The sequence below is a fragment of the Periplaneta americana genome, chromosome 6, assembly GCF_040183065.1.
Source record: "Periplaneta americana isolate PAMFEO1 chromosome 6, P.americana_PAMFEO1_priV1, whole genome shotgun sequence".
Taxonomy (NCBI): domain Eukaryota; kingdom Metazoa; phylum Arthropoda; class Insecta; order Blattodea; family Blattidae; genus Periplaneta; species Periplaneta americana.
In genome coordinates this window covers 81,604,352-81,629,082 of record NC_091122.1, presented here as the reverse complement: position 1 = coordinate 81,629,082, position 24,731 = coordinate 81,604,352, and the positions used below count along the sequence as shown (strand labels likewise).

Below are 24,731 nucleotides of genomic sequence, written 5' to 3'. Positions count from 1 at the left end.
GAAAACAATTCTTTTAATGTGAGTGAAATTGCCATGTTTCGTTCTCCTGGAAAATATCCTCATCGTGAAAAAACAGTCACTGAACTAGATGACTTTAATAAAAATGCGCTGCAACGTACAGCATTAGATATGTACCACAAAAGAGAATTTCCAACAGTTAAAAAGCTAGTAAAGAAAATGAACGCAGCTGTAGAGTTCAATGGTAGTGAAACTTCTATGCTTCACATAATGAAAGGAATGGGTTTCAGTTACAAAAAGTGCAATGATGGAAGCAAGATGCTAATGGAACGCACTGATGTACTAGCAGCCAGGGCTGAGTTCCTTAGAAAAATTCATAGAATTAGAAAAGAGGGAACATCAAAAATATTTTACCCGAATGAAACCTGGGTAAACCAAAATCACATCAGGAAATATTGCTGGAAGATGAACAATGGAACTGGAGGCCTTAAAGTGCCTGTTCGTAAAGGGAGATGCCTCATCGTGTGCCACGCAGGGTCTATGGAAACAGGATTCATTCCGCAGTGCAAATTAATATTCAAGTCAAAAAGTAAGAATACATCTACCGACTAACATTCCGATATGAACGCAACCATTTTTAAGAGCTTCTTCCAAATCTTCCTCCACATTCTACAATAGTTATAGACAATGCCAGCATTCATTATGCGCAACTCGAGAAAGCTCCATCCTCAGTTACAAAAAAAGACAGAAATAATTGTGGCTAAAGAAGCAAAACATTCCTCAGTCGCCTTCACAAAACAGAGAAGAACTTTTACATTTAGTGAAGTCCAACAAACCACAATGCAAGTCGTATGAATTGGACACTATTGCATGAAACCTTGGCCACAATATAGTGTGTCTTCTCCCTTATCATTGTCGCTATAATCCCACAGAATTAATTTGGGCAGAAATGAAGGGTTATGTCGTTGAAAGAAACAACACTTTCAAGATTGCAGATTTTGAGAAACTTACAAATGAGGCCACTGAAATCATCTCGTACATCTGACTAGGAGAATTGGGTGAGACATGCAGAATGTCTACAAGAAGAGGACTATCAAAGAGAAATTTCGAGAGACGAAATTATGGAGCGGTTTATAATTCACCTTTGAGAATCCAACTCTGATGAGGGAATCAGCAACTTCGATTAAAATCAGGTATTGAATGATTTATTAAACCCTAATTTATATTAAACCCTATTGTCGAAATTTGACAATTTAATATGGTACTCGTAGTTATTTTTTTAGGGTATTTAACTAGCCTAGAAATAGACCTAAATACAATTTTTACATAAATAGTGTACCATTTTTTCTAGTACTACCCCATACACATTTCGTATTAAAACTGTGTGATAAATAATAATAATAATAATAATAATAATAATAATAATAATAATAATAATAATAATAATAATAATAATGTGCTTAAAAATCTTAAAACTTGGTATAAGCATTATTAATAGAACGTAAGATTTGATGATGTTCTGATAAAGAATTTCTTTAATGTCATGCTTACAGTAATCAATGGCTAAGGTCATTATTACCTTTTGAAAATTTAAATTATCTCTTGCGCTATTTGTATTGTGCGCGCACATGAAGTACAATGTGGCAATGTTGTATGCATTCTTGCTCTCTCTATCTGTCTCTCTCGACGTAAACGCTAGCAGACGACTGCCTTCCGAATTTCCATCCAGTCTAACACATTCACGACATAACAGAACTTGCATCTGTCATCAATTAATGCAACTGCTTTTGCAGTGTCTTCTGGACTCAGAGTCATTTTGAATTAAACTTTCCTTCACGGAACTTAGAACAGAAAATTTATGAAATGCAACAGGAAAGACTGACAAAGGTGTGACACATCTGTATGACAGTTGTGAAACCTAAGAACGAAACTGCAAAATATGTCTCGGTGAGATTAGTGATACAAAAGAGAACAGAGGTGGTCCTGATTTCATCACATTCTTATTCCAAAATGTTTATAACAGTGTCCTAGAATTAAAAGCAAACAAGAATTACACATCAAGATAATTTTGTAATATATTTCAAATATTGCAATTGTTATACTTTTTTTTTGCTCGGCAGCGTAATTAATTATACCTCCAAGCTTAAGTTTGAACAGTTTCTGCCCAGCCTTAACAGTGGCTCCATCTTCAACAAAACGTTCTTCAATAACACCAGCCGCTGGAGATGGAACAGGAACCGAAGTCTAGAAAACAAACAAGAAAATATCTCTATTCAGGATAATATAATAACTTTACATTAAAAGAAAGAAATGTAGATGAAGATTATAAAGATCGTACATTTCAATAGTGAAAGAAGGGATAGTATGTGCAGGTACTTTATTATATGTACAATAGAATCACTTTTATCCGAACTAAAGGGGGCAGAGCTATCTCAGATAACATGACTTTTCGGATAATCCATGAGTACTAAGTTCACTACAACTGTGTAACATTTACAGCATCACAGAAATGAATACACACGGAATCAATTGTCACCTTTCATTCAGCAGTAACTGGTTTCACAATTTTTGAGACAGGAGGTAGATGGAACAAGAAGTATGTAAACAAAGAATAACTTTTACTTGATGGGACCAATGTACACTCACTGGCTGCTAATGAACACGAAACAGATGAACTGAGGTGTAGTAAGCACATTTCTCTACATACTACATTCCTTAAAGGGCACTCACCCTTAATTATAGCCTTTCTGTGGGATGAGAAAAAGACAAAAGCTGTCTTTTTCACATGCAGTGACAGACCTTACAAACATAAGACACAGTTATATTGTTTGTTTCCAATGGCAGGATTTTATTTAATTTATTTCTCATCAATCTGTCTGGACATGGTGGATTTGATGCATTTCAGTTCAAATCCGTCATTCCCATATCAAATACAAATATAATGTATAGTTTCACAAGTACTAGCCTATGATACTACTTAATTTAACAGCTCTGCTAATAACAGTTTAGTAATATTTAATACTGCATTATCTACTATACTATAATATACAACACAACACGAATGCAGTAATAATAATAATAATATAATAATAATAATAATAATAATAATAATAATAATAATAATAATAATAATAATAATAAACTCACTTCACTATATTTACCATTCCTAAATGTTTTATTATTATTATTCCAATTCATCGTTTCATATGTTTACTTAACTGCTATTTAACAGATTACTAATTTGGTTACTCCTTAACTAATAGCTTTTGTATAGTGAAGGGTTATCTCACTTTATAATCTGTCTTCACATAGTTCTTTTATCTTTTTTTTCCATTTAATTTTGACTCTGAACAAAAGTTTACCTAAATTATTAAGCTTATAAATTTTTAACGGCCCACTTAGTTTTATGAAAGCTATCTTTTCTTTACTTACTTACTTACTGGCTTTTAAGGAACCCGGAGGTTCATTGCCGCCCTCACATAAGCTCGCCATTGGTCCCTTTCCTGAGCAAGATTAATCCAGTCCCTACCATCATATCCCACCTCCCTCAAATCCATTTTAATATTATCTTCTTTTATCTTCAAAAATTTATTTTCTATTCCACTAATTCTGAGGTCATTTGTCGCTGTACATTTTAAGAGTATATGGACTGCGTCTTCAAAACATTCACATTGGGGACGAATATCCTTACCCACATTACCTCTTCTATTTTTGAGTTTCCAAATACCTAATCTCCACCAGGCTAATCCTACTGTCACTTCTCTTGTGTTTAATCTGACATACTCTTCCTTTTCCCAGAAAGTTTTCATTTCTCTATAATATCTTAATGAATCCAAGTTTGTTATATTTATAAAAACCTCCTGTCTTGAGATTTCGTATTCTCTATCTTTTACAGTTTTATCAATAATCTTGACATTTAGAGTCCCTGTTTCTTTCCATAACCAATTTAGACCAAATACCAATGGCAGGGTTTAGTTTTACGTCATTTTACTTAATGCTTTCCAGTACAAACTTGCTATATTCTTTGATTGTTGCATTTATATGTTTAATGCAAAGTGTTTTAAAAGAAGTTCCACAGGAATTTGGATCCACAAACTTCGTAAATGTGTGAACTGAGAATTTTAAAATGGTGTAGATATGAAACCAAGCAATCATGTCCAACATACATTCTTCATTTTGCAACTGCTTCTTCATGATGTAGGTTATGTAACAATTTGTCATTTTTTATGTTAATCCACTGTTTTCCCTCATAGTTTAAGTTCGCTTTCCACAAATTAGTTATCAATTAGTGTTTTAATTTCTTCTTTAATTTTGTACATTGAGACTATCTTCTTTTGTTGCCGATGCTTTTAAATTGCTTTTTTAGCCAGCAAATCAGACATCCCTTTTTGCTTCAGTCCTGTATGTGAAGGGATCATCTGTAAAACAACTTCTCTATTTCATCTTCCTAATATTTTCATAATCTTCTGGCTTTCTACTAGGACACATTTTTGGGTGGTTTATTGGATGTTATTACTTCTGTCACTGCTTTCAGAATGAATCAATATTGTGGCCTTATCAAATTTCTTTGACCTGCTTAATACATTTTCTAGGGATATTTAAATTGCTCTAATATCTCCATCAAAGTCGGTAGAATTTTTGCTTACTTATGTAGTGGGAAAACTCTTTGCTATATATTCCTGCTTCTACATTTCCTTGGAGATTGTTTTTGGGCCATCTGTATACACTCTCCACCATTTTGAGTCAGGGTACCATTCATTAATATTATACAAATCTGGCTTTCAGGTAGTATCTCCCTGTAAAGCAGGTTTGAATAATTTCAAGGAAAAATTGTTCCGGGGCCGGGTATCGATCCCGGGACCCTTCGCTTAGCGCGCCAACGCTCTACCGACTGAGCTACCCCAGGAACTATACATAACACCGTCACAATTTTTCCTTTTATATCCACACAACTCACATGAGCTGACAAGACGCCAGAACTCAACTGTGAGTGCACACAAATACTGTGCGACTTTAAATTGTGGCTTTCTGTTAACGTACCTCCAGTAACGAATGTATTATACAAATCTGGCTTTCAGGTAGTAGCTCCCTGTAAAGTAGGTTTGAATAATTTCAAGGAAAAATTGTTCCGGGGCCGGGTATCGATCCCGGGACCCTTCGCTTAATGCGCCAACTCTCTACCGACTGAGCTACCCCAGGAACTATACACGACACCGTCACAATTTTTTTTTTCCTTTTATATCCACACAACTCACATGAGCTGACAAGATGCCAGAACTCAACTGTGAGTGCACACAAATACTGTGTGACTTTAAATTGTGGCTTTCCTTGAAATTATTCAAACCTGCTTTACAGAGAGCTACTACCTGAAAGCCAGATTTGTATAATACATTCGTTACTGGAGGTACGTTAACAGAAAGCCACAATTTAAAGTCACGCAGTATTTGTGTGCACTCACAGTTGAGTTCTGGCGTCTTGTCAGCTCATGTGAGTTGTGTGGATATAAAAGGAAAAATTGTGACGGTGTCGTGTATTAGTTCCTGGGGTAGCTCAGTCGATAGAGCATTCGCGCGCTAAGCGAAGGGTCCCGGGATCGATACCCAGCCCCGGAACAATTTTTCCTTGAAATTATTCAATTATTCAATTGTTGATATAGCTATTTGCTTTAGATGTTCATTAGATAGTTATATTTTAGGCAGTATTTTTAAGAAAAAAGTGCGTGTTATCGTCCAAAAAATATAGTACCTATTTTCACTCTGCTATGTCAGTCAAGCCAGGTTTCAGTTAAGCAAAGTTTGGTTATGCGATATTTCACTTTACAGTCAGCTCTTGGATATAGTGAACTCTGTTATAGTGAACATTCGGCTATAGTGAACCTAAATCGTTGGTCCCGACCCGCATACATTAAAAAGTACCTTAATATTTCCATTTATAGTGAATCCTCGCTTTGGTTATAGTGAACCTAAAACTAGAGCTTTCCCAAGAAAATGTATTTTAAAATGGTAATTTAGGAAACTCTTTCTCCTATAAACTTCCAAGAATATGTTCAGAATAAAATCTCAAACCTTCTACTCCTTAGGTGCACTGAAAGACAAAGGATTTGTTCAGCTTCCTGGACAACTTGAAACATGTTAAAGAGAATAGTGTACACAGTGAGGGATAAAGAAAGGATTAGTTCTGACTCCTTTAAAAGAGGTTATTAGAAGAATAGGAAGAAAAAATGTTTTATTTTGTAAAAGGGAGTAGAGTGGTGACCAAAGGGTAAATACACGAAGGATTACAGTATAATGGTCCTCAACCTTTCCTCCCGCATCTTTGTAAAAGTGAAACCTGGAGAAATTCCAAGGCCAAGTACACAGAAGCATACCTCTAGTGGGAAGAGGTGCGAAATTGGTCAGTGCCTACTACCTACATGGCCAGATTAGATTCAAGTTTCGAACTGTGAACATCAGGATGTCAAAGCGTAAAATGTTTAAGCTGGAAGATAAAGTGAACATTAGTACTGATATTGAACATGGTCTGATCCAAACTAGCATTAATACTGTATGTATAGCAACGTCAGTAGTATAAAAACAGACACCTCAGTTTTAGTGAACCTCAGATATAGTGAATGAAATACACTTATCCGCAGAGATTCACTATAACCGGAGTTGACTGTATATGCAAGTGCTTACATATGTATATGTGCCAATTTTATCTATGAACCTATTTCGATAAATTATGCAATTTCACCCATAAACCACTCAACCTCACACTTATTCACTAAAGTCCCGTTGCTCTTATTTCCAGCAGCCAATCACATTTCAGCTCGGCTCATTTAAACGTATGCATCTTGTCATTTGCTGCTGATGACGTTATGCACTTCCTAAGGCTCGATAAATACTTAATATAATCGCCCGCCATTTTGGTTCTTTTGTGGGCACACGAGGACGTTATTTGCAGCTCAATTACAGTGTGTTTGATTTATTATCATAGGAGCTACGACAAGATAATATTTAATGGTGCGACAAATAGATTCCTCGTCTGGTAACTTGGCAACAAAAGAAGAAAAATGGTGAACGATACTACCTACCTAGACTTTATAGAGCCTTCACTTCCTAAGGCGTAAGCAAAGAGGAGAAGTCATGCCTGAAATAACAGCGACACGACTATAGTACAGTGCGTCCACAGAAACATTCTGGGGTTATAAACTGCTATAATTCTGTCACTATGTGTTTTACGAAATTCATACCGGTGTCATTAGAAGGAAAAAGAGGTGAGCCGGCAAAGAACGAGGGTATTTCTCCAATGTTGGCGACAAAATACGCGGACCTGAGTGTTCTGACTAGCAGCTTTAGCCATGATCAAGTTTAATTGGTGGGCGTAGCAGTGAATGAAGTAAGCGTAAGGGTAATCCTGTTGTACTAGTGTTTGAACTCCAGCATTACATCCACTCATGACATTTGCACCATCATAGCTTTGGGAGATTAGTTTCTCTTTATCAGTTTTCAGAATCTCTGCAAGAACATCCTTGATGCAGTTCGCCAAGGAAAGAGCGTCATGACCAGATGGATTCGAGAAAGTCCAAAATCTTTCCACTGGTTTCCTGTTCAGCAACACATAGCAAATCACCACCACCAATTGATACTTTGATGACACATCTGACGTTTCGTCTGCTATCACAGAAACAAAATCAGCATTAGCTATTTCGGCCAATATTTGCTCACGACACACTTGAAGCATGCAACTCAACAGATCATTCTGTATCGATTTTGATGTTCCCTTGAAAACAGTTGCTGTAGTGAGATGGTCTTTTAAGACACCATCTAACACAGATGTGAAATTGATTAAACCTCTAAAGATTTCCGGGTTTGATGATGATGTTTTTTCATCATGTCCTCGCAGTGCTAATTCAAATTCACCACAAAACTTGACACAATCGATAATTTTCGATAACATATACTGATTTTTTCTCACCACGTCATTGTCTTTCAATATTTCTCCTGAACGCATTGTCGAGTTGTTCCCTGATATCTGTTTTCCCAAGCATTGACAGATCCAATGTTGCATTCTTATGAACCACATATTCTTCGTGTTTTTTAATTTTTTGAGTCAGATGACTTAAATCACACACCCCTGTTTTAACCCAACTAGCATCACTTTCTTTAGCAAAAAGCAAACACGGGAAACAAAACAATTTGTTTGTAACTTCACATCCACAGATCCAGTTATTTCTTTCATAAATTTGAGGCCTGAACACTCTACAAAATGATTTACCCTTACATGATCGACCCTGAGAAATTGATAAAAGTGGAAGTGGTCTTCCCAGAGCCTTTATTTCAGGTTTTTTTCCTAATGGAAGAGATGAAAAGTTGGTTGTCTGGAGAACATTGACACTATTTTCCACCATTACAAATCACACGTCTTATTATTGCTAGAAACACACTTCTGACGTAAAGCATATTTACAATAACATTGGTTTCACTATTAGTATTGGTAGGTACCACTTATACAGAAGTCCGCGCTGCGGGAACACAATGTTGTAACTGCCTCAGTGCTTCGCTAAAAACAACATTTCTTACAAATTCATGAGCTAGTCCTCCCCCACACTCATCCCCTCTGAAGTATTAACAAAAGAGAAACATGTTCTATTTAGGCAGCTTTGAAGCAAGCTGGATAGCCCTCTTGCTTTAGAGAGAGAAGTGTGAATGACAGACAAGGGTAGTGTGAGTGACAGAGAAGGACAGTGTTGGAGCCACAGTTTTCGTTGGCGACAACAGCGCTTTTTTTAAACACACTTTTCCTCTACATCTTAGTGTGCTCCCACTGCCGCAGGCTGTTTTAAAAGGTCTAGCTGGTTTACATCTGAGAATGAACCCCCAGACGCAACTATTTCGCCCGACTTTACTGGCTATAACTCACTTATGCTCTAACGGTCTAACCAAAAGAAGCCGAACATCCAGCAGTTTCTTTCTATAGTCACTCTTAATTATGAAGAGAAAGAGTGGCTTTAAGAGACAGGGGGTTCAGTGAACCAGTGAACCAGTGAACTTAAAGACGAGCCGCGCCTGAGTCATTGTACAAGTGTGTTGGGAATTATTCGAGTTAGATGTGAGTGAAGGATACACTGAAGAAGCATACAGACTAATAAAAGAAACAAATTCAGTCAATTTTAGTTAAGATTTATAAGTATGAGAACTAAAGAAATAATTATGACTAAGCTGAAGAATCTAAAAATAATAAAAATTAGATTTGAACACGATTTTAATTGTGAAATAAGGAACTGAAGAAGATTTTTACTTCTATTTTTGAAGGCAGCAAGGAATAAAAGTCATTTTTCCAGGATGTATAAGGTTAAGCTGAAAGTAAATGGAAAGTTTAACGACCTTGAATTCTGTCAAGAAAATACTAATCTCCCAAGTTTGGAACAAGTAAAAACACGACGAGAAGAAGGAATTTAGCAATGGAAGCAATTAATACAGTTGAACAAACGAAGACAGTGAGAGTAGACAAGCAGCAAGGGTACATCATCCAGATAGATCAGTATGAGGCGAAAAGTTCACATCAGCAAGCACCAGAAAGCTGAAAGCAAGGTCAAACAAATAGAGAAGGTGGAATCAGAATGAAGGAAAAAAATGCATGAATCAACAAAAGAACAGCTGTCAACAGAAGCCAACGACTAGAGCATACAGACAATGGAAAGACAGATTTGACCAGAATGCAGTCAACTAACAGAAAAAGGCAACATCGGAGGACAGCTGCATGCAGAGGGAAGAACTTCAGACAAAATTAAAGCACCTTCGATATAAGGGAACTGGATAATGGGTAAAGAATTACGTAAGAGAGAAGAGGAAAGAGATGGGAGTGCAGATAAAAATAGTAGGAAAATGAGAGAAAGAGAGGAGAATAAGATTTGAAAATCGTCACCTAAGAGTAGTCACATGAAGTTAGGAGGAACGAATGATAGGAAAGCTTAGAAGCTTTGGAATTGGTGTTTGGAGGGATGAAACAGAAGGAGTTTGGCATCATGAAAAGCAGTGTGATAAAAGCTTGTAAGAAATGTATAGAAAAGTACAGTTGCTCCAAAAAAAAAAAAGAGTGCACTCTTTATAGCGCATATGACAGAGTCCTGATGCTGCATTCACACAAGCACATTTTCTGCATTTCAGGTAAGTTTACATGTTAACCGGATTCTTATTCGGATATGGAAGAAAGAGAAAGGACAAGTCGGAGAGCTGCATGGCAGCTACATGGTTAGCGGTACAGTACTGATTGGAATCGACTGATGACAGCTGGAGACTGGTGTAAGTTCAAATCCTCCTACAAACTTTTTTTTAAATTTAGTTCATTCCACGTTGTTATGAGAGATGTGGATATGGTTGGCGACCTGATCTTGGTAAATACTTTACGCTACGATCCTTGTCACTGTTGTATGTGAAATTGGATTGTAATCTGGATACAAATCATTAAATAAATTCGCCATTGCATTAGAATTAGGGAACTGTCACGTTTATATGTTTTGTCTACTGATTACTGCAGTTTATTACCAGTTTAATTGTAAATAAACAAGATAATGATACACAAAATTAAAATTAAAATATAGGACACATGCATCTTATTAATAATTCCTTAAATAAATGTTTAAAGTGATGCCTTTAAAATGTAGGCTGCTTTGGTCCGAGCTGTACTGGGTAGAAGTTGGGATGGTATCCGTTGTAGATGCTGCTTCAGAGAGATGGAAACTCTTCCCCATATCCTTGGCTTGTGCCCCTATAGTGAAGCCCTTCACAACATCCATCTCCATGATGGCCAAGGCACTGAAGGAGGTAGGGTTTACAGTCCATCAAGAGGTGCAGGGACTAACCACACAAGGAAGTGTTCGGCAAATTGATATCATTGCCATTAAGAACTCGCATACATTCTCGATCCCACCTTCAGATTTGAGACACATGCAGATCAACCGCATGAGGTGGCCAGTGAAAAGAAACGCATCTATGAACAAACAATCCCATTCTATAAAATTTGAAAGGCATGATAAGGGCTGATAAGCTGATACAATAACAATAAAAGTTTTATCATGAACCGTCAGTGCTTATCTATTTAACAAATTTATTAGTTTACAACAATTTGTTACATTTGTTTGATTTTTAACGTTTTCGGCTTGATTAAGCCATCTTCAGAAAAGTTTATGTCTATGTGCATGAAGCTGGTACATGTGTATGTGATACAAATAAATAAACCAATTAACATGTCTCTCTGTAGAAGTAAATGAACATACAATGAGATTAAAACATTACTATGTTAAAACTAGGCTATGTGAGCCATGATCAAAGTTATTAAAAGTTATTACATACAGAATTAAATTAAAACATGTGTGATTGAGACGGGTTGGTATCTGTATTGAAGTCCAGATCTGACTGAGAATTGGTGAATCAGCTGTGGGGGAGAAAAGAAATATGTATCAAGTTGTGATACCTATTATACCAAATTATAATGGAGGGTCATGTACAAGAACAGAGCAAAGTGCATATATAGATCAGAATACTGTTATACATAGCTATAAAAAGCTTGATAAGCCACATAAATCTAGATACAGACATCTCGATGTGAAATATGTACGCGAGCGCACGGAACTGTTGTACTAAATGAAATTGAAAAGCTAACAACATTAGTGATAGCATTACCAACGCCTTCAATCACTTACATTGAAATATAACTTTTACTTCTGAACAAGCTATAAACCTATCAATAGATTTTTTTGGATCTACATATATTCACATTGAATTCAAAGATAAATTTCGATATTTTCAAAAACCCACCTCTACTGACCATACCATAAATAAAGATTCAAATCACCCTGAAACGCATAAATTCAGTAAATTTAGATATCTTATTGATAGATTACTAATGGTCCCATTAAGTAAAAAGCGGTTCAATAAAGAGTATGCTTATATCACTAATTTAGCAAGGTCCAACGGCTTCAATAAACAGGTTATAGATAAATTATTTCACAAACGAAAAAGCAAGTTGTCACGTAATCAGCATACCACACTTTCGGCAAATTCTTCCACTGCAATAAAGAAACGAGTTAGTATGACGTACTTTGGAAAAGTCTCCAACCAGCTTAGTAATCTATATAAAAAACATGGCACTGAATTAATATTTCGTACAAATAATAAACTTAACAACATTATTCCTAACAAACTTAATACAATCGACAAGTATCAGCATATATATATGCTACAATGTAAGAACTGCTCACACAAATACATAGGACAGACTCATAGAAATTTTAAAACCAGGTATAGCGAACACGTCGCAGACTTTAAATATAATAGGAGAAAGTCCAAGTTTGCGACCCACTTAATCGAAAATGGCCACGAGTTAACTAATATCAATGAAGCTTTGCACGTAATACTTCCCTTAAATAATTGCATACACATTACCGCAGCCGAAGATTTTCATATAGCCCGGGCAACTAAATTAGGCATACCGCTTCTAAACGAACAGATTCCAAACTTACACAACCCTTTATTCAATCTGAACACACATAACCCACGTGATGGCTTTTCAATCTATAACCATTCTCCTCCCCTTCCACCGTCAGCTGTGACCTAGTTTACGTAATTTTTGTAAATGCTGCGCACCAAACAGTTGTCTTACCACCTTTAGCATCTACAGGGATAGCTCCACAGCATTCATGATCGTAAGTTGGATTTGATCAGTTTCATTCCATAACATAGTTAATTACATCACAGACCTAGTTTCTACTTAACAAATTCCGATCTTGTTAAATCTTAATAGCTTTTTTTTAATTTCATTCAGTACAACAGTTCCGTGTGCTCGCGTACATATTTCACATCGAGATGTCTGTATCTAGATTTATGTTGCTTATCAAGCTTTCTATAGCTATGTATAACAGTATTCTGATCTATATATGCACTTTGCTCTGTTCTTGTACATGACCCTCCATTATAATTTGGTATAATAGGTATCACAACTTGATACATATTTCTTTTCTCCCCTACAGTTGATTCACCAATTTTCAGTCAGATCTGGACTTTAATACAGATATCAACCTGTCTCAATCACAACTGTATCGCACATGTTTTAATTTAATTCTGTATGTAATAACTTTTAATAACTTTGATCATGGCTCACATAGCCTAGTTTTAACATAGTAATGTTTTAATCTCATTGTATGTTCATTTACTTCTACAGAGAGACATGTTAATTGGTTTATTTATTTGTATCACATATACATGTACCAACTTCATGCACATAGGCATAAACTTTTCTGAAGATGGCTTAATCAAGCCGAAAACATTAAAAATCAAATAAATGTAACAAATTATTGTAAACTAATAAATTTGTTAAATAGATAAGCACTGACGGTTCATGATAAAACTTTTATTGTTACCATTCTATAAAGATAAATATAGCCTGTCCCACATTAATGTAATAGGTCTGATGGTGGGAGCACAAGGTACCGTAACCTTCTTCTTTGCCAACAAATGTAAAAACCTAGGCCTAACACACAGCACTGTGAAGGAAATAACCATTAGTGCCCTCAAAGGATTTATTCAGATATTGAGAAATCACTTGTATGGGAGTGATAATGGAAATTTCAATTTATCTTAATCAATGGCTATTGATTGGTTTAGATATCAATGTTAATTAATTGGTAGCTATTATTTTCTCGCGGTATATAACATTCAAATCATTCAAACTTTTCTGATGATACTATAAATTCTTGCTTAACTGCAACTGAACATATACGCTACTTAGGTGTATATTTTTTTCGATGTTTTATATATTCGATTCCCTAACCATTTCAAATGTAAATCTTTTTACCATTTAGGTGTGTTTTCCAATTATATGTAATACGCTTTGTCAAACCTGGCAACCTTTTCATAAAAAACTTAATTAATAATAACGAATATTCATTAAATACCAACCTTGTCTGTTTCAATTTCTAGCACAACTTCATCCTCAGCTACACTATCTCCCACAGCTGAAAACGAATGAAAATAAATAAGTATGTCTTAATTGTACATCAAGATGCTTAAAATCCCCAGTTTCTGACAAGATAAAAGACGGACGGCACATAAGGAATTAGTGACACTAACAAATAGTCATGTTAGAACTAAATATCAGGTCATTTATCTCCAAATAAAAATATGACTAAATAATGTGTATAAAATTTAACTTTTTATAACTATTTCAATAGGTGTTACATTTAATTAATAAATTTGCACTCCTTTACCTTTACAATATCTGTAACTACGATGTCCTCTAAGACTAAAAAAAAAGTTATATAAAACAATTCCTTAACATGTTATGATGCAGTAGGTACTTCATCCAATGCTAATTTAGACATTTAGTTTTATATTTTATATTACAATTACATTAAATTTACACTAGACTCTTGCTAATCCGGTTCTCAGTAATCTGGCATCCTTCTAGCGTATTTCCTATCATGTCTACTATAAGAGTTTCCTGGAAAATTTGCACTATTGTAAGCCATTTCGAACTGGTGGCTCAAGGTCAAGCAATGGACTGCATTTTTCACGTGTGCTTACCCTATTCCAGGACCATTTCCTCAACTAAAGTCAGCTGGGATAGCCGGGATTACCAGTGCTTCAGTTCACAGTTTTCAGTTCAGTGACTCGTGCGTGGTTCGTATGTATGTATGTATGTATGTATGTATGTATGTATGTATGTACGTGACCTTGATCCGCCAGTTTGAAATGCTCTGATTATAGTGCCATGTGTTGTATTATATTATACAGGATGACTATAAACTCTATCGACAAACTTCCAGAGGTTGTTCAGGACTGTTTGCCAAGTGTTTTGATATAAGGAACCCATGGTCGCCATTGGCTCATTACTGAGTAACTGCATTTCCTTCTTTTTGTTATCTCAACTACCTTTATATCTGTTTACACGGAATGAGTGTCGTGTTTGCAAACACACATTTCATTCAGAGTAGGGAAAAGGAGCTGTAAGTAAGCAGGGAAAGTAGGAGAGTGTAAGTAAGAGGGGTAATGCCATTGTACAGTATTTGTAATCATTCCTCTTGAACTCTTAACAGTTCTGTCCCAGATTTTGTTTTCTGCAATGTTAGTGTAGGAGTGATATGGTATCGAAAGTTTACTGATGCAGAATTAGCTGATATATGCACCTCATGTATAGTTCCACAGGATGCAATGGAAGAACTGTCTTTTGATCATTTCATTAATTCATGTAATTTATTTTGCACTGTACTTTATGGTTTATTTGTTCCTGTACAAATTATATTACAGTACTCAGAAGAATATGAGTAGGCCTACCTTAGTTGATTAATTTATTTGTATGAAACATCATCTGTCACAGTCGAAGAGATCAACATAAAATAACTCGCTAATGAGCCACCGGAGACCATGGGTTCTTTATATTAAAACACTTGGCAAACATCCTGAACAATCTCTGAAAGTTTGTCAGTATACTCACCCTGTATATGTATATATGTTATGTTATGTTTTATTTAACGACGCTCGCAACTGCAGAGGTTACACTAGCGTCGCCGGATGTGCCGGAATTTTATCCCGCAGGAGTTCTTTTACATGCCAGTAAATCTACTGACATAAGCCTGTCGCATTTAAGCACACTTAAATGCCATCGACCTGGCCTGGGATCGAACCCGCAATCTTGGGCATAGAAGGCCAGTGCTATACCAACTTGCCAACCAGGTCGACTGTATATACGTGATGGCCATGTGTGGAATAGTTTAAATTTAGAAATGCATGTGGAGTAGATGGCGCAGCTTATAATATTAAATTTAATGACATTTTTAAGCACTCTCAGTAATCCAGTATCCCTCTGTGTAAGAAACAGCCAGATTAGCAAGAGTCTACTGTATTTGTGAAAATATAATTCATGGGAAGAACGAAATGATGATGAGAAGGAGGACAACAATAACATAACTCAGAAAATGCAGAGATTTAAACCCTTGGGTATGTAACAAATACTAGAAATGATATTTAATTAATTCTCCTATATTCCCAGAATGAAGGCAAGTTAATCAGGATTCCAGAAAACTACAGTTCCAAACATCCAGTGATTAAGATTATGTATATTCTTGTCAAACTCTAAATACTGTTCTGAACATGTCACTCATCACTCTTAATAAGAACTATGTTCCTGAAATCTTACCTTTCTCCCACCTTACATCTCCTTCTGAGACTGACTCCGCAAATGGGGGTACATTTACTATTTTTATGTCATCCCCTGTAAAATTAAATAATAGATTGGACATTTGCATACATAGAAAATTTTACATAAGTACTCTCAATTTAGGAATGGAAGTCAGCAGAAATGAATATCACAATAAAACAATTTAAATTTCTTAATACAATTTCACATCATTTACAAAATCGTAATATGGAAACTTGAGAGTGAAATATGCATTTAAAGAAAGTACCAGTATATTATTTTTTATTCTTTCTTCTGGGTATGTAGACCTAGTTAACTAAATTTACGAAATCCACAGAGACATCTGTGGAACTATATTTCACATCTACAATAGAAAAGTACTTATAATGTAGGGAAATTTTGATTGTTCATACATTTAGAAATTAAAGAGCATTATCAGGTGTTGGTGAGCATAACAATCGACATCTGAAAGTAGGAAGTTTATGCAGATGATACAATGACCATTTTGAGAATTTTGTTTATGGTACGACTTCTCTATATATTCTAAACATTATTAAGAGTAAATTCACTTTCTAAAATAGTATACAGTAGCGTGCAAATTAATCTGAACAACGTAATTACTTATGCAAAAACACTCAAACGGGATAAAAAAAAGGATCTAAGACATACCTCAGTAATCTATGTGGCCTCCCTTGTTCCTAATAACAGCTCTGAGACGATTTGGCATGGATTCCACTAATTTCCCACAAATATTCTTCATTTCTTCATCGCGAAACCATACACCAATGAGGGCAGAAATCATCTTCTCCTTTGTAGAACAATCCATTTTTTGCATTCTTCTTTTGCAAATTGACCACAAGTTCTCAATGGGGTTGATGTCAGGTGAGTTGCCTGGCCAGGGGAGTACCTGAATATTCTTCTTCTTGAAGAATTCTGTAGTTTTTCGAGACGTATGGCATGGTGCCAGGTCTTGTTGGAACACACCTCTGCCATCCGGAAATGATTTTTGCAGCTGTGGTACGATTCTGGTTTCCAATAAGTGAATATATTTGTCAGAATTCATCATTCCCTTCATAGGTATTAATAATCCAGGCCCTTCATGTGTAAAAAACCCCAAAACATTACTTTAGGGGGGTATTTGGGTGCTTGTTGGAGATGAGCTGCTGTTACTTTTTCGGATCCTTTCCATACATAAGAAATACGGTGGCCGTGGACCTCGAAATGAGACTCATCGGAAAAAAGTACATTCTTCCAGTCATTCACTGTCCAGTGTTGATGTAATTTTGCCCACATTAAGCGTATTTTGCACATAACAGGGGTTAGCAGTTGCTTCTTAATAGGCTTATGAGCCCTTTGTCCAGCTTCCAAAAGCCTACGCCGCACTGCTGTGACGTGAATATTCGCCCCAGTGGTAGCCATTAACTCGCGGGTTAAGTCGACAGCAGTTAGTCTAGGATTTAATTTACTTTTCCTGACAATTAAACGATTATCTGCAGGCGAAGTCTTCCTTTTCCGGCCATAGTTTCCTTTTTTCTGGGGTGTGATGGATCCAGTCTCCCTGTATCGTTTTATGATCGAATTAACAGTAGCCAAACCGATCTGACATTCTGCAGCAATTTGCCTCTGTGTCATAGAAGAATGCTCTGCTAATGTTATAATTTTAGACCGTTTTCGTGGAGTTGTATCCATTTGTGAAGACGACAGAATGTACACAGGATTGCAGTATTAAGTCTTCAACACAACTGAAATGCTTATAAGTACAAAACGACAGGCAAAATGTCACATATTATAAAAAAAAATAATGACAGACCTTCAACAAAGGAATTACACGTACTACAGATGTCAATTTAAGCGTTATGAGCAGCTGTGAGGCCAACAATGACAGAAAATGTAAAAAATATGTCGTGTTCGGATTAATTTGCACGCTACTGTAGCTATGTAAAACAATGTTATTTGATAAAAATGTTACACATAACAGTACTTTATCTTACATCAATTACATACAAAGTTTAAGTTAACTTCCTGAACATTCATTCTAATCACTAGCTTACAAAGATAGTCCAGAAGCACTGGACAGCCTGTCTTCAATAGAAGTAGCACCTAATTATGCAAGTACGTAAAATATTGTATGTAAAAGTATATAAAATAAGAAATGAAGTTGTCTTGGAAAGAGAAAGAATGATGCTGAAACTGATCAGAAAGAGAAAAAGGAATTGGTTGGGTCACTGGCTGAGAAGAAGCTGTCTACTGAAGGATACACTGGAAGGAATGGTGAACGGGAGAAGAGTTCAGGACAGAAGAAGGTATCAGATGATAGACAACATTAAGATATGTAGATCATATGTGGAGACTAAGAGGAAGGCAGAAAATAGGAAAGATTGGAAAAAGCTGGGTTTGCAGTGAAAGATCTGCCCATGGGCAGAACATGTATGTATGTATGTATGTATGTAAAATATTTGCTCCAGTTTTAAAATAATACTTACATAACGTCGTTGTTGAGTGAATAGATCTAACTACAGGATATAACTGATGAGATTTTGTTTGCTGGCCACTTCTGGAAAAAAAGAGTATAAGTTGTTATTCCTATTTGAAAAATAGCAAAGGATCAAAACTGTTACTTCGTAAGTGCAGCTTTTTTTATAGACATATTTTTCTGTTTAAAGTGATTTGGCCTGTTTCACAAGTGGTCCAGCTTCGAGTCCTGGCCTAGCCTGGGATTTTTCACATCGAAAATCCATAGTGACACTTGTGGCTGATGAAGTCACAGTTGGGGAGTTTTCGGGGTTCTCCTGTTTTTCCATATTAGTCATTAACATCATTTTCCCTGATATGCACTTCATCATCATTCCATAGCAATCCCTAAACACCAGGTGGTTATACATGGAGAGAGCTGGTCTAGGGAGTATGTATATATGTTACACTCAAAACACGAAATCCGTCAACCCGAAGTTTCTAGGAAATTCTAGTTCTGACAAAACTCTTTAGGAAATTCTAGTTTTGACTTATATAACTGAAGGGTACACGGGAAAAACGAACAATGTCACAATGCTGTTAAGGGTGATGTCATTATCTAATTCACTGTATTACTACGAACTTTAGCGTTATTTTTACCAAAAGTGGTAAAGGAGAATTAAAACCACGGATACATTCATCATTTCCTTCATTTCAAGTAGAAATCCAATAAATTTAGCAGTAATATACCGAAATAGATCAATATCTCAATCTTAATGGAAATGTGACATTGTTCGTTTTTCCCTTATTATTTTTTTTTTTACAAACTCAAACTAAAAATTTCGACAATATTTCTCTCTCGGAAATTGCTTACTTAAAAACACAATAGTAGTGTTATTTTCTAACTGCAAAGCAGGTAGCGTAGGGAAAATCTTTGCACAAACACTTCAGAAAGAGATGGAGATATGAGGACAGTGACCTGTCTACCTCTATTGAAAGTTGAAACACAATTCGAAACCCTTATTAAGTTTTATGGTTTTCTAAGAAAACTTTCACCTTGTTGTCAGCTCATCTTCCTAGCATATAAAATATATACTTTCTGGGATTCGTCCCCCTCATCCCTTATAAAATAGCCATGTCTACACTGTGTGCAAGTGAGAGCGTAACTATCTTCTCTTTCTAAAATTTGGTAATTCGATTACAACAGTGATCATCTGTTTTGAACGCTATACTTTTGCAGTTGCAGTTTCTGTACTGAGTTTGTGTGTTTAGTTTGATAAAGAAAAAAATCAGTTTTCTTTGGTCTATGAAAAGTGTACACTCCATTATGTCATATGAGAATTTGAGAGGTAAACTCGATGAAACATTTGGATTTAAATTGAACGATCATGGAGAAGTGCTTGACAGAAAAAAAGTTGTTTCGTGTTTGGTGATGCGGGAAACATTGTTACTAAACATAGGCTGGCACTTACTTCAGAGCATGTGAATGCACTCACATGTTTAAAATCATGGATGAAGCAGTATTAACTAGATGAGTCTTCATACATTTCGTTATTTATGTTTCTCTCAAAAATTCCTGAAGAAACTGACACAAATTATAAGCCTCATAATAAATATGTTAGTAAATAATTAAAATAGTTGTTTGTAATATAATGATACAACATATACAGTTAGTCTATACAACATTTAATACTTATGCTTATCACTAGGGGGCGGATGTTGATGACCTAAAAATCTACTTAAATGGTCATTAAAATGCCCTTAAACTAACGCATAAAAGACATAAAATTAAAAGAAAATGACATTTAAATATTATTCACCATACTCGCACCACAACTTTTTAAAAATTAATCACCTCGTTTCAATGACTGCCCTGCAAATCTCGAAGAGAGGAGGCAACGTCCTGGAATTTGGCTAAGATAAAAGAAAAGAACATGCAACAAAATTAAGGTTTTAAGGGAAAACTATAGATTTTAATGAGGGTTTACAATGTGTTTCAATCAGCGGTGGTCCATGTCAGTGCCTTCATTCTCCATCTCCTCCTCCTTCCTAGCTTCACTTTTGTTATCTTCCAGATAAGGGAGTGTGAATGACAAAACAAATTGTGAGCGCAGGGTGCATTCTTGCAATCTGTCCAGGACATGGTGAAAGTTTCCGCCCTTTCAAACATAAATTCTAAAGACATCCTTGTACCAACAAAAGAACAGTAGTGGTCGAAGTCCTCACTTAAACTAAGCTGCTGTCAAGCATTTTATATTACTTCCATTGTGTGAAGTAAAGCCTTCAGTGGAATAAGAGATGGATTTTAGAGTCTGTTCCAAACTATAAAACTCAAATTTCACTGTTATTCACTTATTCAGTAGGTAATTACTACTGACCTATTTGGTTAGAAAATGATTTAACATACCTATCGGTGAAGAAGAAAGTAAAATCCATTCCAAATGATCTAAAAGTTCTTCAAAGTATTAAAAATGACCAAAAATGCCGAAAAAATATAAGAATGGCCTATTAGTTCAAAAATGTCAAAAAATGCAATATAAGAAATTACTTTTTACGTTGATATTAACATAGAAAGGATTTCTATATTAATAGGCATCGTCCTAATGTGAAAAATAAGATGACTTTTCATCAACATCCGCCCCCTACTTATCATCGAACACAAGTTAAATTTAACAATAACTGTGTATTACAGTATATTAAAACATTTTTTCAAATCGATCAAAACTCGATTAATCGATTAAATATTTTGATCGAGCAACAGCACTAAAACAAACTATGTTGCAGATAGGTTCACTGAACTTTAAACACTGATATTGTGGTTAATTTCATCAATACCTGGTACATAACACTTTCTTTCTTTCAGATCCGAATTTTATATATGTCCTCAAATTTTCTTGACACGAGAACAGGTGCCAGATACAGAAATTTTGCTGAGGACTGCAGCAAAGAAAGAAGCCATCGGAAGTGGACAAGGGTTCATCCGTTGTGCTTGCAAAAAAATTGTGTTTCAGACTGGTGCTTGTGTGTAATAAAGAACATTCTCTGCTACTCTAAACGTCACAATAGCATGCCTTGTCGCAACTAGTGACTTGTGAGACAAAAAATAATATTAAGTTTTGTAACATAATTATTCGTAATTCAACAACAAAAATAGTAATGTTTAAGCATCCCATAACATATTTGTGTAATAAAAGTATTTTGTCTTTCAACAACAACAACAACAACAGTAATAATGATGTTCATGTGTAAGTACCAATTTCCAAAGTCGTTTTAATAAATTAATTTTTTTAGATGTAACTACATTATGTTAGTGGAGACTACAATTTCCTCGGGTTTTGACGGATTTCGCATTCAGAAATCGTTAAAACCGGTTTTTTTTACTAACAACAATCAATTATTTATAGATGTAACTTAATTATATTAGTCAAAACTAGAATTTCCTAAAGAGCCATAGTTATTTCTAGATGTAACTGGATTACGTAAGTGAAAACTAGAATTTTCTAAAGAGTTTTGTCAGAACTAGAATATCCTAGAAACTTCGGGTTTTGACGGATTTCGCGTTCTGACTGTAACATACAGCTAAGTTCAGTGTAGTCAGTTGGTGTGGGTTGGGAATGTAGGCTACCTAGCTCGAGGGTTAGTACAATAGAACTTCTAGGTCGCAGCACTGGGTCATAGTGCTCCCTCCCGAAATTCAAATCAATTTAACACAGTTAAGGCCACAAAGCCTTCTAACCATGGTTACATTTTAACCTCTGTGTGGTGAATCAAATACTATTAACATATCTACATTATTGTTAGGCCTAAGTCTTACTTGAAAAAAATTCTATCTCATTAATTTATTGTTACAGGCATTTTTATTATCAGTTATTTATGAGTTCTGTATCAACTCAGCAGTTATCTACCACTGGAATTCGTGACAGTGAGATGGATTTCAGGTGAAAAATTAGAGGATTCGGCATGGAATTACTTTTTTTTTTTTTCTATTTATTTATTTATTGTCGCTTTAACTTATAACAAAAGTCATATCGCGACACGAATTAATTTTAACAATATATAACATTTAGCAAGTCGTAAAATAAAAAAAAAAAAAGAATATTACACAATTTTATCAAACAATCCAGTCAACTTGAAAAACTTTATGACACTATTGCAGTGAGAAGGTTCACCAAGAGATCTTGCTATATCATTGGGGATTTTTAGTTGTTGTCGTAACTGATTGTATTGAGGACAGTCCTGGATGATGTGTTTCACAGAAAGAGTTTCACTGCAAGTGTTACAAACTGGAGGAGGTTTCTTCTTTAATAAATAACCATGTGTGAGCTTGGTATGTCCAATACGTAGTCAGTTGATGAGAACTTGATTCCTGCGTGATAGATGATTAGTTGGATATGATAGTCTCAAAGCAGTTCTAATTTCCCAGAGTTTGCTAGTAGATGTTTGAAGCCAGTTGGAGTACCATAGATCATTTAACTTTGTTTTAAGATGAGTGGCTATATCACTATTCCAAGTGGCTATGTCCATATCCTGTATAGGAAGACGAGTTGCTTCTTTTGCTGCCATATCGGCTTGTTCATTTCCATGCAGACCCTGGTGGGAAGGAATCCAGATATGATAATTTGCTTTGATTGATTGTAGATTTCAGTGTAATAATGTTGAATTTCGTTTATCAGTGGAGATTTAGAGGATGAGTTATGTAGGGCTTTTATGGCAGATTGAGAATCCGTGAAGAGCAGATACCAATCGCTATCAGGATGTTTTAGTACATTCTCAAAGGCCTTTTTAATTGCATATAGTTCAGAAGAGTAAACTGTATAAAATGTTGGTAATGTATGCAGCATGATGTGAGTAGGATAAACTATTGCACATGCAGTGCAGTCTTCAGTTTTGGAACCATCCGTATAAATATGAAGGTAATTTGGATATTTTCCACAGATTTCGTTGAACAGTAGTTGATAAATGTTTTTATTCGTTTGTTCTTTTGGATATTGGCATAAGTCCGTATTTACATATGGTACTTTGATCCTCCAAGGTGGTATATTTGTTTGTATTTCTCTAGAAGATATCCGAGGGATTTCTATATTTATTTCACTCAGATATGTCTTTAATCTTGCAGAATATGGTACTGAATGTGTTACTTGTGGAAGAACTCTATGATTAAAGGCAGAGAAGAAAACATACATATACATTCTAGAATTTGGAAAGGCAGCTGTCTTGAGAGCATAGGTAATGCTTAGTTGTTTTCGTCGAATGTGTAATGGCGCTTCACCAGCTTCTATAAGTATACTGGTGGTGGGACTAGTTCTAAATGCTCCCAAAGCTATACGTAGAGCTGAAGTCTGTATGGTATCAAGCATTTTCAAAATAGTAGGTTTTGCTGAATTATATACTATAGCTCCATAATCCAGTTTGGCTCGAATAATGGACTTATAAGAACACATTAATACATGGCTGTCTGCTCCCCAATTGTTTGCAGACAGTACTTTCAGAATATTAATTCTGCGAAGACAATCATCTTTGAGGGCCTTGAGTTGAGGTAACCATGTTAGCTTTTTATCAAATATAATTCCTAAGAATTTTAATGTTGTTACAGTTGGAATTATTACGTCGTTCAAATGCAGATTAAGGGAAGGATGATCAGCTTTTTTCCTTGAAAATAGTATACTTATGCTTTTGCTTGCAGATAATTTAAAACCAGTTTGTTTTGACCATCTTAGGATTTTGTCAGTGGCGGCCGGTGAGACATTCTGGTGGTGGTGCCAAAAATGTAAGAAGGTTGCACGCAAATCACCAAGTGAAAGGTGATAATCACAGCTCATGTTTACATTATGTTAAATAAAACAAATTAATTAAGCGAGCTATTTTACCAGGTGTGCAGTTAATAATGCAACTAGTAGGCCTATATGAAACCAAAAACAGCAATAAACGCTCTTCTAACTTAAAAATATGCTTATATAAAATTTATCATTTGAATGTTAAGAGAGGAATTTAACTAATCACTAACATCTTTAAATTTCAAGCAATGTACTCACCAAAGTGCCAATCCAACGCCGAGAGAGAGACATCTGCATCTGGATTAAAAAGAACGGTACTGGAAATCCATTCGTCGTTCCTTTTTGTTGGCAAACAAGTCTATCACTTTTGCATTG

The 24,731-nt window shown here is 35.4% G+C and overlaps 1 protein-coding gene across 3 annotated transcripts in view; it reads right to left on the bottom strand.

Annotated features, from left to right (window-relative positions):
• Positions 1–24,731, bottom strand: part of LOC138701463 (dihydrolipoyllysine-residue succinyltransferase component of 2-oxoglutarate dehydrogenase complex, mitochondrial) — a 293,425-nt gene that overhangs the window by 80,083 nt on the left and 188,611 nt on the right. For all 3 annotated transcript variants that reach the window (XM_069828351.1, XM_069828352.1, XM_069828353.1), the window contains exons 4-7: positions 18,615–18,685; positions 16,132–16,206; positions 13,896–13,951; positions 2,094–2,202 (exon numbers count right to left, since the gene is read on the bottom strand). In XM_069828351.1, the coding sequence (XP_069684452.1) occupies positions 2,094–2,202; positions 13,896–13,951; positions 16,132–16,206; positions 18,615–18,685 (311 nt within the window). The remainder of the gene's footprint in view (positions 1–2,093; positions 2,203–13,895; positions 13,952–16,131; positions 16,207–18,614; positions 18,686–24,731) is intronic.